Source organism: Heterostelium album (genome assembly GCF_000004825.1).
Source record: "Heterostelium album PN500 unplaced genomic scaffold PPL_scaffold15, whole genome shotgun sequence".
Lineage (NCBI taxonomy): Eukaryota > Evosea > Eumycetozoa > Acytosteliales > Acytosteliaceae > Heterostelium > Heterostelium album.
In genome coordinates, this window is record NW_008805077.1 from 450504 (window position 1) to 462941 (window position 12438).

Genomic DNA, 12438 nt, shown 5'->3' on the forward strand with positions numbered 1-12438 from the left:
CTTTTTTGCAAAAAAAAAAAAAAAAAAAAAAAGTAAACGCGTAAATTTAAATCTGATTGGAATCTAAATCCTTCCAACTACGTGCCACCACTCTATACTGTTGTTCATCAACACCCAACTACTGTTAGATCTATTCTATCCTGATACTACTCAACTTATTAATTAATAATAACTATAACAATAATAATAATAACAATAACAACAATAACAATAATAATAATAATAACATTTTTTTTGGCTATATTTCTCACGTCCTATACTTTATGTACCAAGGAGTCACTGTCGATTTAAATTTACTATACTTTATCTCTCTGACCTTATTCAACATGTTTAATACAGATGCTTTGCTTAATCATTTCAATCCTCTACCTGTTTTTTTTTTTTTTTTTTTTTTTTTTGTTTTGCAAAAAAGATTTGTTGACTCATGATCAGTCAACAAATTGCAGGTATTGATATTAACCTGCTAGTTCGTGTTTTATGTTATATTTACATTCTCACACAGGCCGTGAGAAATATAGCCAATAAAATGTTATTATTATTGTTATTATTATTATTATTATTATTATTATTGTTATAAATTATTAATTAATAAGTTGAGTAGTATTAGGATAGAATAGATCTAACAGTAGTTGCGTGTTGATGAACAACAGTATAAAGTGGTGGCACGTAGTTGGAAGGATTAAGATTCCAATCAGATTTAAATTTACGCGTTAATGCAGAGCAATCGACAGTGACTCCTTGGGAGATTGAATTAGCGATCGTGAAGTTAAGCTTGTGGTAATTGGCATCGATTAATTTGGTGTAATGGGTGACTGCTCTCTTGACGGTATTTTCCAGCTTGTAATGGGTACCATCACCAAACATTTCACAGGACAGCGCCTGCCATAACGAATGTACGATAGCAGCAGTAAGGTGGGTGAAGTGGACAGTAGTACAAATAGGACCGTCGAACTTGATGCACGAGTGCTTCCAATTACGAAGTCTATAGTTACAGTACTTGTGGTATATACGTTTGATAAAGGAAAGGAACTGCTGTGAGACTACAATCCTGCATTTGAAGAAGAAATGTTCATGTGGGTTGCAGAGTTCAGTGAAGGTGTCACCCTGTTTTCGCAACCAAAGTTGCTCCAGTGGCTAGTCGACCGGCGTTAGGTTTGAGGGTTTTCTTCCCCAAGTTCAATGGTGAGGAGTAAATGCGCGCATTAATAACTAATCTATTGAAAAGAAAACGCCCAATGTGGGGCTCGAACCCACGACCACACGGTTAAGAGCCGTGCGCTCTACCGACTGAGCTAACCGGGCGCTGTGTTTTTAAAAAGAAAATTTTACATTTATAAACTTTCATTCCAATTTTGTTGCCAACAACTTTGAGCAAACAGTAAGTAATAGTAGATTATTTTTTCATTTTTGTTCCCTCTTTAGTAATATTATTCTTAGATTTACATCATATCAGTTAATATATCTTATTTCACTAGTTTTACGTTCACTATAGGGACAATATCGGTGCTAAAGCAGCTAAATTCTACAAAACTAAGAATAAATATACATATGCTACCGAATTCAAGTGGCTGTGGTGATGTACTTGGAGTTAGGAAAACAAAGTCGAACATAGAGGGTGTTGAGCTTGATTAACTGATCTAATTCGATCAAAATAAAAGATATTATTGAAGACAATTGAACAGAATAAAAAGAATGATAACTTCAATGTCATCCAGTAACAGAGAAGCAATAATTATGATGAATACCAAAGTGAAAGAATTCATTGGATATACTATAGTAGATCAAGCAACTTAGTTTAAAAACAAAAACAAAAAAATCTTAATCTATTTTAAATTTATTTTATTTATTTTATTTTCTTTATTTATTTTGAAATTGGTTCTAATTTGACGTAGATCTGTGTTAGTAATTCAGATGGTGGAGTTACACCACAGTCATTCAGGTAGACTTCGACTGACGGATATTCACTTGGTATTCTGTTGATCTTTACAATTTCCTCAAAGATAGTTTGGTATTGACGATTGAGATTCTCGTATGGTCCTTTGTAAAGCATGACTGCATATTCACCTTCTTCCCAAACGATGTGTTTTACTTGCTCTTGACCGGAGAGATTCAATGCTGCCAATTGCTCCTTTGTAATTAAAATCGAAGCGACTGATCTACACTGATCGGGTGCAACCTCGCAGGGATTATCGTAAAAGTATCCTATGAATTTTTCATAAACGACATTCTTTTCTTCGATGAACTTAAACATATCGCAAACAGTTCTCTTGAAAGTTGTATCATATGGACCAACACCATGGATTCCTATAGAATCTCTACTTTTAACAAACTGAATTTCAATTTCTGACATTTTAAATTAATATATTATATAAATAAATATTTATTATCTTCATTAAATATTTAATTATTAATCATTAAAAACAAATCAAAATTTATAAACCTTTAATTTCCAAGAAATTGATCAAAGAGTTAAAAGGTTATAAATTGATCTTTCGAAAGCGCGCTCAATTTTTATAGTTTTTTTTTTGTGACAAAACAAAACTGCTACACTTGTAACCACAAAAAAACTATTTTAGTAAATTTACAAAACTATTTAAATGTTAGGTTGTTAATTTCTTGGAAATTTGAAAGTTCATTATCTATTTTAATTTACTTATTTTAAAAGTTAAAACACTTTACTTAATAAGTTAAAATTTAAAAATTAATCTTTTAATGTCAGAAGTAAGTACAACATATGATGTTCAAGTAATTCATTTCCCAAAATCAGAAATGATTGGAGTCACGGGTATTGGAGAATATGAGGTGACAATGAAAAAGAATTGTGGAGTGTTGTTCAAGTTTTTTGGTGAACGTAACATTAAACCTGGTCAATTTGCTGCCTTCTTCTTTGACAATCCTATCGAAGTACCAGAAGAAAAGTTAAAATCGGTGGCCGCAGTAAAGGTTACATCCGAACAGCTGGCATCCCTATCACTCTCTGGTGACGAACCGGTAGAGCCAATCGTATGGGAAGAGGGTGACTATGCAGTTGTCGTATACACTGGTCCATACAGTGGTCTCATTCCACTCTATGATTATATTTTCGGTGTTTTTCTACCAAAGATCTTTGGTAGAAAAACAGAACTCCAAGCAAATATCCAGTGATTGAAACTCATCTCAACGACCACTCAACTACAGCACCTGAAAACCTAATCACCCAAATTCATGTCAAATTAGAAACAATTTGATTGTTGTCAAAATCAATAAAGACATCACAATTCTTATCCACAAAATAAATAATAATTTAGTTTTGGTGGGAAAAAGAAAATGTTTTTATTTATCTTTATCTTTTTGATTGAATCAACAACTTTTCTTTGTATTGTTTTAACTTTTGTTTGTTTTTAGTTTGTTCGGTGTCTTTAATGTTTCGCAATAGGAATTCAATTACCACTGGATCTCCATGTGACATTACACTATCCAAGAGGTTGGTGGTGGTCATTGGCATCGATTGATTCCGCTTGTTGTTAAAGTAAACAAATCTCAATACATCTATTCCGTGGCTATAACTATACATTAAACTTGAAGGTTGGTATTTAACTACTTGTTTTTTATCGAGAAACATCAGGGTTTCAATAAAGTCTGGTGCTGAATCGAAATGTTTGTCAAGAGAGATCCTAGTGGATAGTACACCTCGCTTTGATTGCAGGTACTTTAGTTTCTCGAGAGAACCTTCACCGCTAAACAACCCGATGACATTGATCTCGTTGAATTCCACAATGTCAAAGTTGTCGGCAAAATACTGATAGACATTGAAGTGATTCTGTAGTGCGAACCTAAGATATTCTTTGAGCTTGACAGACTGCTCCACTTGGTAGTCGATTCTCTTCACCAGGTAATCGATCGATTCTAAACTACCGTTGGCAGCAATAATCGAGTTTGTGAAAAAATCTACCGGTTGCACCAAACCAACTGTTTCAATTAGATATTTCAAACAATTGAATGACCGTATGAATTTGATATGATAGGAACTCAAATAGTTGTTCAAGCCAAACTTGAAATGAAGCCACATGAGATCTTCAATTGTATATACATACATTGAAAACGTTAGATCTTGTATTAACTTTCCAATGTCCATGTCACGATTATTATCCAAGATCCAATCTCCCAATTCATAGTTATGATATCTTAATGCCAATTTAAACAGTTTGTATTGATCGGCACCACTGAAATGAAGAGTATTTCTCATGTATAAATAGGTATCCAATTGAATATCGAGATCATAGTACAGTATCTCTTTGGAAAATAAAGATGGTTCCAACTCGTAGAGGTAATCTAATAGTTCAATATCGTTCCTACTGGCAGCATATTGAATTGTATTAATGGAAATCTTTACTCTTTCGGGTTGTTTCTCGTACAGATATTTGAGCACTTCCAAGTTGGCCGGTTTATCTATTTCAAATTTGTAATTGGATGATAATGATGATTTGGAAATGAAGAACTCTAAAACGTTGAGGTGTCCATTCTTAACGGCATTACACATTGCAGTTGGTGAATCGCTGACCAGTATCGTCTGTGTCTTTGGATGTATCGTATCCATTAGGAATCGTATCACTTCCAAATGACCAGATTCAGCTAGATTCTCGATGACTCTATTATCCAGTTGGCAATCTATACAGTTGTAGAAAAGGAACTGAACAATCTCCAATGATCCATAATGTTCAGATGCCAATATCATCGATTCCTTTGTAAACCTATATCCTAAATGATAAAGATATCTAATCTTTTCTATATCCTTTGAAATCAAGACTTTATCTACTATTAAATCTTCAACTCTAATACTATTATTACTACTATAATTATTATTATTATTATTATTATTATTTCTACATGCAGTTGGTATCATTTTCCCAAAAAGATATTGAAATATTTCAAAACTTATAGGTCTACTATATTTCTCTAGACATCTAACTACTATCGATGATAATGATGATTTCTCTTCGTTCAATACCAATGATTTCAAAAGTAAACGATTTTCAAATAGATATTGTAGTATCTCCAAGTTGTTGGTAGTCAATGCTTCCTTTAAACTATAGATGAATACTCCAAAGATATGTGAGTATCTCGAATGAAGATATCGCAACGTATCGATACATCCCGATGACACTGCACTCTTGGCTATCGATGAGAGGTGCAGACAATATGGTTTGCCATCGGGTGTCCATTGATAACCACTGATTCTCTGTTCCTCTAGATCGAGACTCTGCTTCAGTAACTCCAAGTAGTTTCTACCAAGTCTAGCTAGAAAACATGGTTTACTAAATAACTGGTAATACCGATAATATTGAACATCTACTTTAACATTGTGTCTAGGCAAACCGTTCTCATCAAACTTTTCATATGAATCCCTATTAAACAGTGATCTATTAACTTTATAAACTAAATTAAATATATAATTTCTTAGATATATATTATTTAATATATCTTTAAATAATTTATTATTATTATTCTTATTTAAATCCATTAATTAATACAAATGATAATAATAGTTCATGAATATTTTTATTTGAAAATTTAAAGAATTTTTTTTTACAAAAAAATCTGACATTCTTTCTTTGAACTTTTTTAACTTTATTGATCAAACAACTCACACTTTTGATTAAAAAGAGATATATAAAAAAGATAATGAACAAAAAAATAATAATAGATCTGTATAATAATAAATATTTATTTAAAATAATAAAAAATCAATTTTGTTTATTCCATCCTCATTATTATGAAACAACACTGACAAATACACAAAGATTACAGATTCAAAAGATTTACAAGTATAGAGATATAGTTTCTGTGGAATGGTTGCTTAGGAACAACTATCATGAACTATTTCTTTATAAACTAAAGAAAGAGAGAGATCTTTTGATATTTTCAATAGAATCTATAAAACAGATTATAAAGACGTTCAGTTTAGATATTGTGGAGATTGTCTATGAATTTAAACCATTCATGTTCCTAGATCTACGTATTTGTATGACGGCAGCAATCGAATCGAAACATAGCAGTGAGAAGTTGATTCAATTCTTCTTGGAGAAACATAATTGCAAATTCAATGACTTTGGCTGGGTGGTAGAAGATGTCTATCTCACCGTTAACCACAACAATCTAGAGATATTGAAGCGTTTGCCAGCCGTTCTTTTTTCATCGTTGGATGTCTCTCGCATAAAATTCGACAACATGGAAATCGTTGGATATGTTCAGGATAAGTGCAGCACGCCTTTCGCAAAGAATGCAAAGCTCGATATCATAAAGTATCTACAGGAAAAGAACAATACTCTTTTCATAAAGCAAGAGGTATTCACTCAATTAGCATTGAACGGACAGCTTGATATCATAAAGTATCTGATTGGCAAACTACCGGGTTCTCGTAGTTATCTCTATAGGCATGCATTTCTAGGTGGTGATCTGGAGACATTCAAATACATTCATTCAAATCAGACCTATAGTGGTGGATCAACCTCACTCTTTCCTACAAGAGATACCAAGTTTCCGGAATCACTTGCGCTGATAGAGTACGTACACCAAAATCATCCGTGGTTTGCACCGTCGTGGTATATGATCTCTGCCTTTATCTATCATGGCCAATTGGAGCGAGTAAAGACAATGCTATCGGCTTATAACGATTCGGAAATCAAGCTATCCGATTGTGTCAACATTGCAATGCGACGTGGACATCTTTCGATTCTGGAGCTTCTCTTTAAGAGCTATCCAGAGATACGTCCCACTGCAAAGGGTGTGGAGGATGCAGCTGTTAACTTCCAAAATGAAGCGATCGTATGGGTATTCGATAACTATGGAGCCGAACGAATTCAAGGAAATATCAGTTTACTACCGTTGATCGTTGCTCGCAATGAAGAGATGATTTACTATCTATTGCGATCGACCCGTCAACAGGTGTCGTATGCAGATATATTGATGGCTATAAAACAATCGGATAACAAGCTATTCAATAAGATATCCCCACTGAGAAGCACTCATTTTACAAGTACTTGGTTGATTGCAAGCGCAGCCACAGGAAACTTAGAGATATTTCAGAGTGTCTACGAATGTATGTCGAAATACGATAATTACTCGACAGAGATGGTCGCTCAAAAGTTGATCGAACACAACAATCGATCGATGTTGAAATCACTGATTGACCTCGGTATTTTGAAATGGAGCTTCACATTCTATGTCTATGCGTTGGAGCATGAATACGTCGACCAAATACAATGGATAGCCGAACACTTTGGAAAAGAAACATTGGATGATCAGATCGTGCAATTAATCGATACCAAACAACAATTCTCGGATTTATTTTACTTTAATTTATTAAAGTTACATCCAACAGTATTCAGTAAATTGGATTTTACAAACCAAATACAAAGATCTATCGTCAAAAATAATATTCAATTGTTTACACTGTTGTACAGCTACTACAAAGAAAAGAATGCCAAACTATCGAATTACAGTATATTCGAGACTGCTAGAACAAAGCCAATATTTTTACATTTCTTTAAATAAAACATTTACACCCACAATTATTATCTGTTATATTTAGAGTTCTTTCATTGGAGAAGCAGGGCAAATAAAGATTATAAAAAAGTTACAATAGCTTAAAGATAATTGATAAAAATAATAACAATTAAATAAAAATCTTTTTTAAAAACTAATGGTCGCATTATTATTTATTATAATCATTAGAATAAAAAATAGTTAACCTAAAGATTATGTTTTTTTATTAATTCAATTCTTGATGAATAATCAAGTGTTTTAGAGCGTTGTATATCATGTTTAGAGTAATCCATCAATAAATGTTCAGTGCTATTTTGAAGAAGGAATTTGATGATTGGAACATTTTCATTTTCAATAGCTTTTTCCATTGCTTCTGATGAACATCTTTTTGATTGATTAAAATGTAAATATTCTAATATTGAAAGTTTATGACAATTGTCCATTGCATTTGTAGTACAGATTACACCATTATCATGCAGATATTGAACGATTCTGAGATCATTGTTTAGGCAACTAGTCGCTAAATACATAGCATTCTGTGGAAATAGGAGACTTGTATTATCATGAATCCATTTGATAATTGGTAGATTTGCTTGACGTATTGCATATCTATAGGCAAAATCTGAGCACTGAAGAGTTGTATTGTCTTTTAACCATTGGAGTGCACTACTATCTTTATATTTGGCAAAGTAGTCCATCAAGCTATCTGTGATATGCAAATCTTTTTGATTTTCAAAAAGATATTTGAATGTCTCGAAATGAGCGTTCATTGCAACCTCTGTCATTGTATCATATCGACAACCTTCAGTTCTGTTTTCATGAAGGAATCTGACCACTTCAATATGTCCGTTTACTGCTGCCATGTGCATTGCTGTAGATGTAAATTTCGAACGTGGGTTGTTGTGAAGTTGTTTGATAAACTCGAGATCACCATGACCAGCAACAGCATCTATTGTATCGCTATTAAACAAGGCAGTCGTATTCTCTAGGAAATATTTAACCAAATCGAAATGACCATTGTTAGCGGCAGTGACAATCAAATTATTTGGAAGGTATTGCTTGGTGTTCTCGATGATGTATTTGACTGTAGGTAGGTGACCACCTCTAACCACTTGTATTATGATGCTATCTGGCAATTGTCCAGTAAGGTTCTCTGACTTGTCTAGATACTCAAGTGTTTCCAGATGTCCATTCACAGCAGCAGGTAATAATAAATTCTTTGTTTCTCCCATTTGATTCTCTTCAAGCAAATACTTTAAAATGTCAAGATTTCCATTTCTAGCAGCATTGTAGAGTGAATCATAGGTACTTCTTTCAGATCTATTCTCGTAAAGCCATTTGAATACATGGAAACTACCAAGTGCAACATTATCCAATATTCTGGAACCTTGATGTTTGAATAGTTGATCGACATTGTAATCAAGGAATTGTATGAGCTCTAGATTATTCATGTAGTGTTCCTTCTTTAGGTAATCTGAATATTCTATATCCTTTGAAAGCAAATGGATAAACTCTACAACCTCTAGATTTCCAACATCGAATGCATTCCTTAATGAATCTAAATATAACAGTCTAAACTTTGTTATTGTAGCAAAACTATTATAATTTATTTTATCTCTAATTAATGTATTGAATATCTTCTTATATCTTTCGATATAATTGAACTTGATAAGCTGATCTGGGAAACATCCAAGATCATACCAATCACATCTCAATGAATTGTCAGTGGCGAGTTGATCGTGAATATCTCTAACACTTTCGAATATCTTGTTTCTCAACACTACTGAATGAAGTAATCTCTTAAATGAAATCATTGTGTATTGAAAAATATCTTATCTTATCTATTATCTGTTATTGTTATTTGTTTTTTTTTTTTTTTTTTTTTTTTCACTTTTGTTTAAGAGAATGAAATGTCATCAAAAAACAGAAAAAAAAAAGAAAACTTTGATAGAACTAGTTGTTTTCTTTTTTGATTATTTATTTTTCATTTTTATTTAATAAGAGGTCGATCGGTTGCACAATGAATAATCAAACAAATACAATAGTAAATCTATCACATTTAATATTAAATAAAATTACAAATTTAATAGATGATAACATTGATAAAATCTGTTTCAGTTTAGTTTGTAAGAGATGGTTCGATGATAGAGATAAATATTTAATATTCAACACTGATAATATCTATATCTCGAGTGTGAATAGTATTGAAATTAAAGATTTTAAAAATAATCAGTATTTCAGATTGAAGTCGTATGAAAATATATTTCATAAATCGATTGAATCAAAGAATGATTGTGTGCTTATTATTGCAAAGAATAAATTTAATCTAATTACATTTTGGGAAATGCAAAGAACTCAAAATTTTATTTATTATGAAGGTAACTAAAACAAACTATTAAGCACTTTAAATAAAAATAGGTTTATCAAATTACTAATAATATTTTTTATTAAAAGATAAAATTAGAGAAATAGAATATTTTCCATCATACATTACCAAAATTGATATTAAAACAGATTTTTCAAATGAAAAAGATTTAATACACTTTTATCGAGCACTGAATAAATCACAATCAGTCACGGAATTGAACAGATGTGGAACACTGAAATATGGAATACCACAATCAATCAGAAAACTAAGTTTTACATCGTTATTTAATGAAGAACTTGTCAAAGGATGTCTTCCGGCGAATTTGGTTACACTGGAATTCGGCACCTATTTCAATAAACAGATCAAAAATGGTATTCTTCCAGAGAGTTTGGTTAGCCTCAAACTTTGTAGAGTTTATAACTTTCCACCAGAAACAGGAGTACTTCCAGCTTCACTTAAAGTCTTGAGTATTAGCAGTGAAATGCCTCTCAAAGTTGGATCACTACCGAATGGTTTGGAAAAACTAACACTCTCAGATCATCAGAAACTTCCAATTGAAGATCCTGGAGTACTACCACAATCTCTGAAAATTCTGAAAGGTATACCTCACTCATGGCTCCCAGTATTACATCTACCGAACCTGCATTATCTCAGCGTAGTGGTCACAAACCAAAATCTAAATGATAGTGGTACAATCAACTTTGATCAGTTACCATCAAACAACCTAAAGACTTTTAAAATGGAAATAGCTTATCTTTTGACTGGAACAGTTCCAACATCGATAACCAACTTGGTTTTAAGAAAGAGTAGACTCGACTTTAACAAACTATTTCCGAAAACATTGCAATATCACTTTGAAAGATTTGAATGCAGCATAGACCCATCTCAGATTCCAAATAATATATCGATTGACAGATTGGTAGTTGAACTCAATGAACCTGTTACATCAATTCCACATCAAATCCAATCAGTTTCATTTAATACAGAGAGTTGGTTCTACAATAAATTGATTAAATGCCGAATACCTCGAACAGTCACCGAGTTGAAAATTCCATTCAAGAATACCAAGCTTCCAATTGTATTGCCAAACTCCATCGAGACGATTCATATGTTCGATCACGAACTGAGTGAATGCATGGACTTAATTCCAACATCAGTTAAAACCATCATATTCACAAAACCTGTTCAACTATTGAATGACATTCCACAAAACATCAAAAACATCACCAATTTCATTATGCCTGGGCACTTTGCAATCAGAAAGTTGGATGAAAATTACTATATTATTTTAGGTAGCTATTCTCATGAATCGGTTACCAAAATATTCCATCATTCAAAGCTGTCATTGTTTTTAAGTGATCCACTATATAAATAAATAAAGAAAATGTTTTGTAAAATAAAATTCCCATTTATTTGTTTTAAGGATTTAAAATTATTATTAATTTGAAATACATTTTCCAATCAAAGATCTTTTAAATTTATAATAAATGATTATGGTTTTATAATACAAGACAAACTTTTGGATGGGAACCAATTTGCTATTTACAAAACATCCAAATGGTTGTGCTAATTATCTTGCTATTTACAAATTATCCAATACTTCTTGAAGTAATGCTAACTCTGCTTCATTACTTAATCCAAATTCGAGAATAAAATAATATAAAAACTAATTTTTGTAATACGACAATTGTTATTAGCAAATTTGTTTGTTTGATGAATAAAAAAAACAGTGTAAACAATATTTACTTTAAAAGCAGTGTTCAAGTGTTGAGATAATCCTATTGATTTTAATTCTTCGTAGTGATAACAATAGATATGTGAATAAACCCTAAAAAAAGGTACATGTAACCAATATATTAATAGCTTTATCTAAAGTTAAGATGTAAGTTCATAAACTAACCTTGTCAATCTTGATAATATCTTTTTGACGGTTGGTCGAAAGTTTTTCGGATAAGATTCGTATTCGGGTGGAAACACATCTGGATCCTCTGCTAAATCATTGATCCAATCGAAAAGATTATGTATATACTGTACAGTAGATATTAAATGATAAACAATGAATGAGTAACAAAATGTTTATATATTTTACTTTTAAAACTATACAAACTGTTATTGCAGGCAATGAAATAGGTTTATCTTTATCATTGTATCTCCAAAAGTACTCTGCTTTGTATCCTGACATTTTAGAGCAACTCTCCAACGTGCAATAGGAACCATCTAGACATGCGTAAATTTTGCTAATTGTATCATACATCTCTATACAATTCAATCCTAGCCAATCGTTTTCATCTTCGCCAGGTGGTGTTCTCACCGATTCTCTAATATCGGGAGCTTTTACAAGGCCTCTTCTATTTGTAATATTCATCTGATGTTTTATCGATGCATCAGCGATTCTTCTTGGAACTACTTTAACACTTGACTCGCTTTTCCTATAAAAACTAGAGCCATTTTTCTTTTGAAAAAAATTAAACATTGCTATATTTATCTATAAATAATCAGTGCACTAAAACAAAAAAGGAAAAAAAAATAATGATCATAAAAATAGA

The 12438-nt window shown here is 31.9% G+C and overlaps 7 protein-coding genes and 1 non-coding gene across 8 annotated transcripts; 3 read left to right on the forward strand and 5 right to left on the reverse strand.

The window, feature by feature from the left end:
• Positions 1 to 1229: 1229 nt before the first annotated feature.
• Positions 1230 to 1302, reverse strand: PPL_10902. The gene has a single exon. It is a non-coding gene; the product is annotated as a tRNA-Lys (tRNA).
• Positions 1303 to 1861: 559 nt separating this feature from the next.
• On the reverse strand, positions 1862 to 2350 carry PPL_10903 (AraC family transcriptional regulator; the record flags this gene model as incomplete). Its single annotated transcript, XM_020581665.1, has 1 exon — positions 1862 to 2350. The coding sequence occupies one exon, from the start codon at positions 2348 to 2350 to the stop codon at positions 1862 to 1864; it is 489 nt and encodes a 162-aa protein (XP_020427776.1).
• A 362-nt stretch (positions 2351 to 2712) lies between these two features.
• Positions 2713 to 3144, forward strand: PPL_10904 (uncharacterized protein; the record flags this gene model as incomplete). The annotated part of the gene is made up of 1 exon (XM_020581666.1): positions 2713 to 3144. One exon carries the CDS (start codon positions 2713 to 2715, stop codon positions 3142 to 3144), a length of 432 nt encoding a protein of 143 aa, XP_020427777.1.
• A 178-nt stretch (positions 3145 to 3322) lies between these two features.
• Positions 3323 to 5500, reverse strand: PPL_10905 (ankyrin repeat domain-containing protein; the record flags this gene model as incomplete). Its single annotated transcript, XM_020581667.1, has 1 exon — positions 3323 to 5500. One exon carries the CDS (start codon positions 5498 to 5500, stop codon positions 3323 to 3325), a length of 2178 nt encoding a protein of 725 aa, XP_020427778.1.
• A 503-nt stretch (positions 5501 to 6003) lies between these two features.
• Positions 6004 to 7533, forward strand: PPL_10906 (uncharacterized protein; the record flags this gene model as incomplete). The annotated part of the gene is made up of 1 exon (XM_020581668.1): positions 6004 to 7533. One exon carries the CDS (start codon positions 6004 to 6006, stop codon positions 7531 to 7533), a length of 1530 nt encoding a protein of 509 aa, XP_020427779.1.
• A 197-nt stretch (positions 7534 to 7730) lies between these two features.
• Positions 7731 to 9338, reverse strand: PPL_10907 (uncharacterized protein; the record flags this gene model as incomplete). Its single annotated transcript, XM_020581669.1, has 1 exon — positions 7731 to 9338. One exon carries the CDS (start codon positions 9336 to 9338, stop codon positions 7731 to 7733), a length of 1608 nt encoding a protein of 535 aa, XP_020427780.1.
• A 206-nt stretch (positions 9339 to 9544) lies between these two features.
• On the forward strand, positions 9545 to 11267 carry PPL_10908 (uncharacterized protein; the record flags this gene model as incomplete). The annotated part of the gene is made up of 2 exons (XM_020581670.1): positions 9545 to 9902; positions 9979 to 11267. 2 exons carry the CDS (start codon positions 9545 to 9547, stop codon positions 11265 to 11267), a joined length of 1647 nt encoding a protein of 548 aa, XP_020427781.1.
• A 63-nt stretch (positions 11268 to 11330) lies between these two features.
• Positions 11331 to 12146, reverse strand: PPL_10909 (Mob1/phocein family protein; the record flags this gene model as incomplete). Its single annotated transcript, XM_020581671.1, has 5 exons — positions 11331 to 11361; positions 11479 to 11558; positions 11639 to 11720; positions 11793 to 11920; positions 11982 to 12146. 5 exons carry the CDS (start codon positions 12144 to 12146, stop codon positions 11331 to 11333), a joined length of 486 nt encoding a protein of 161 aa, XP_020427782.1.
• Positions 12147 to 12438: the final 292 nt, after the last annotated feature.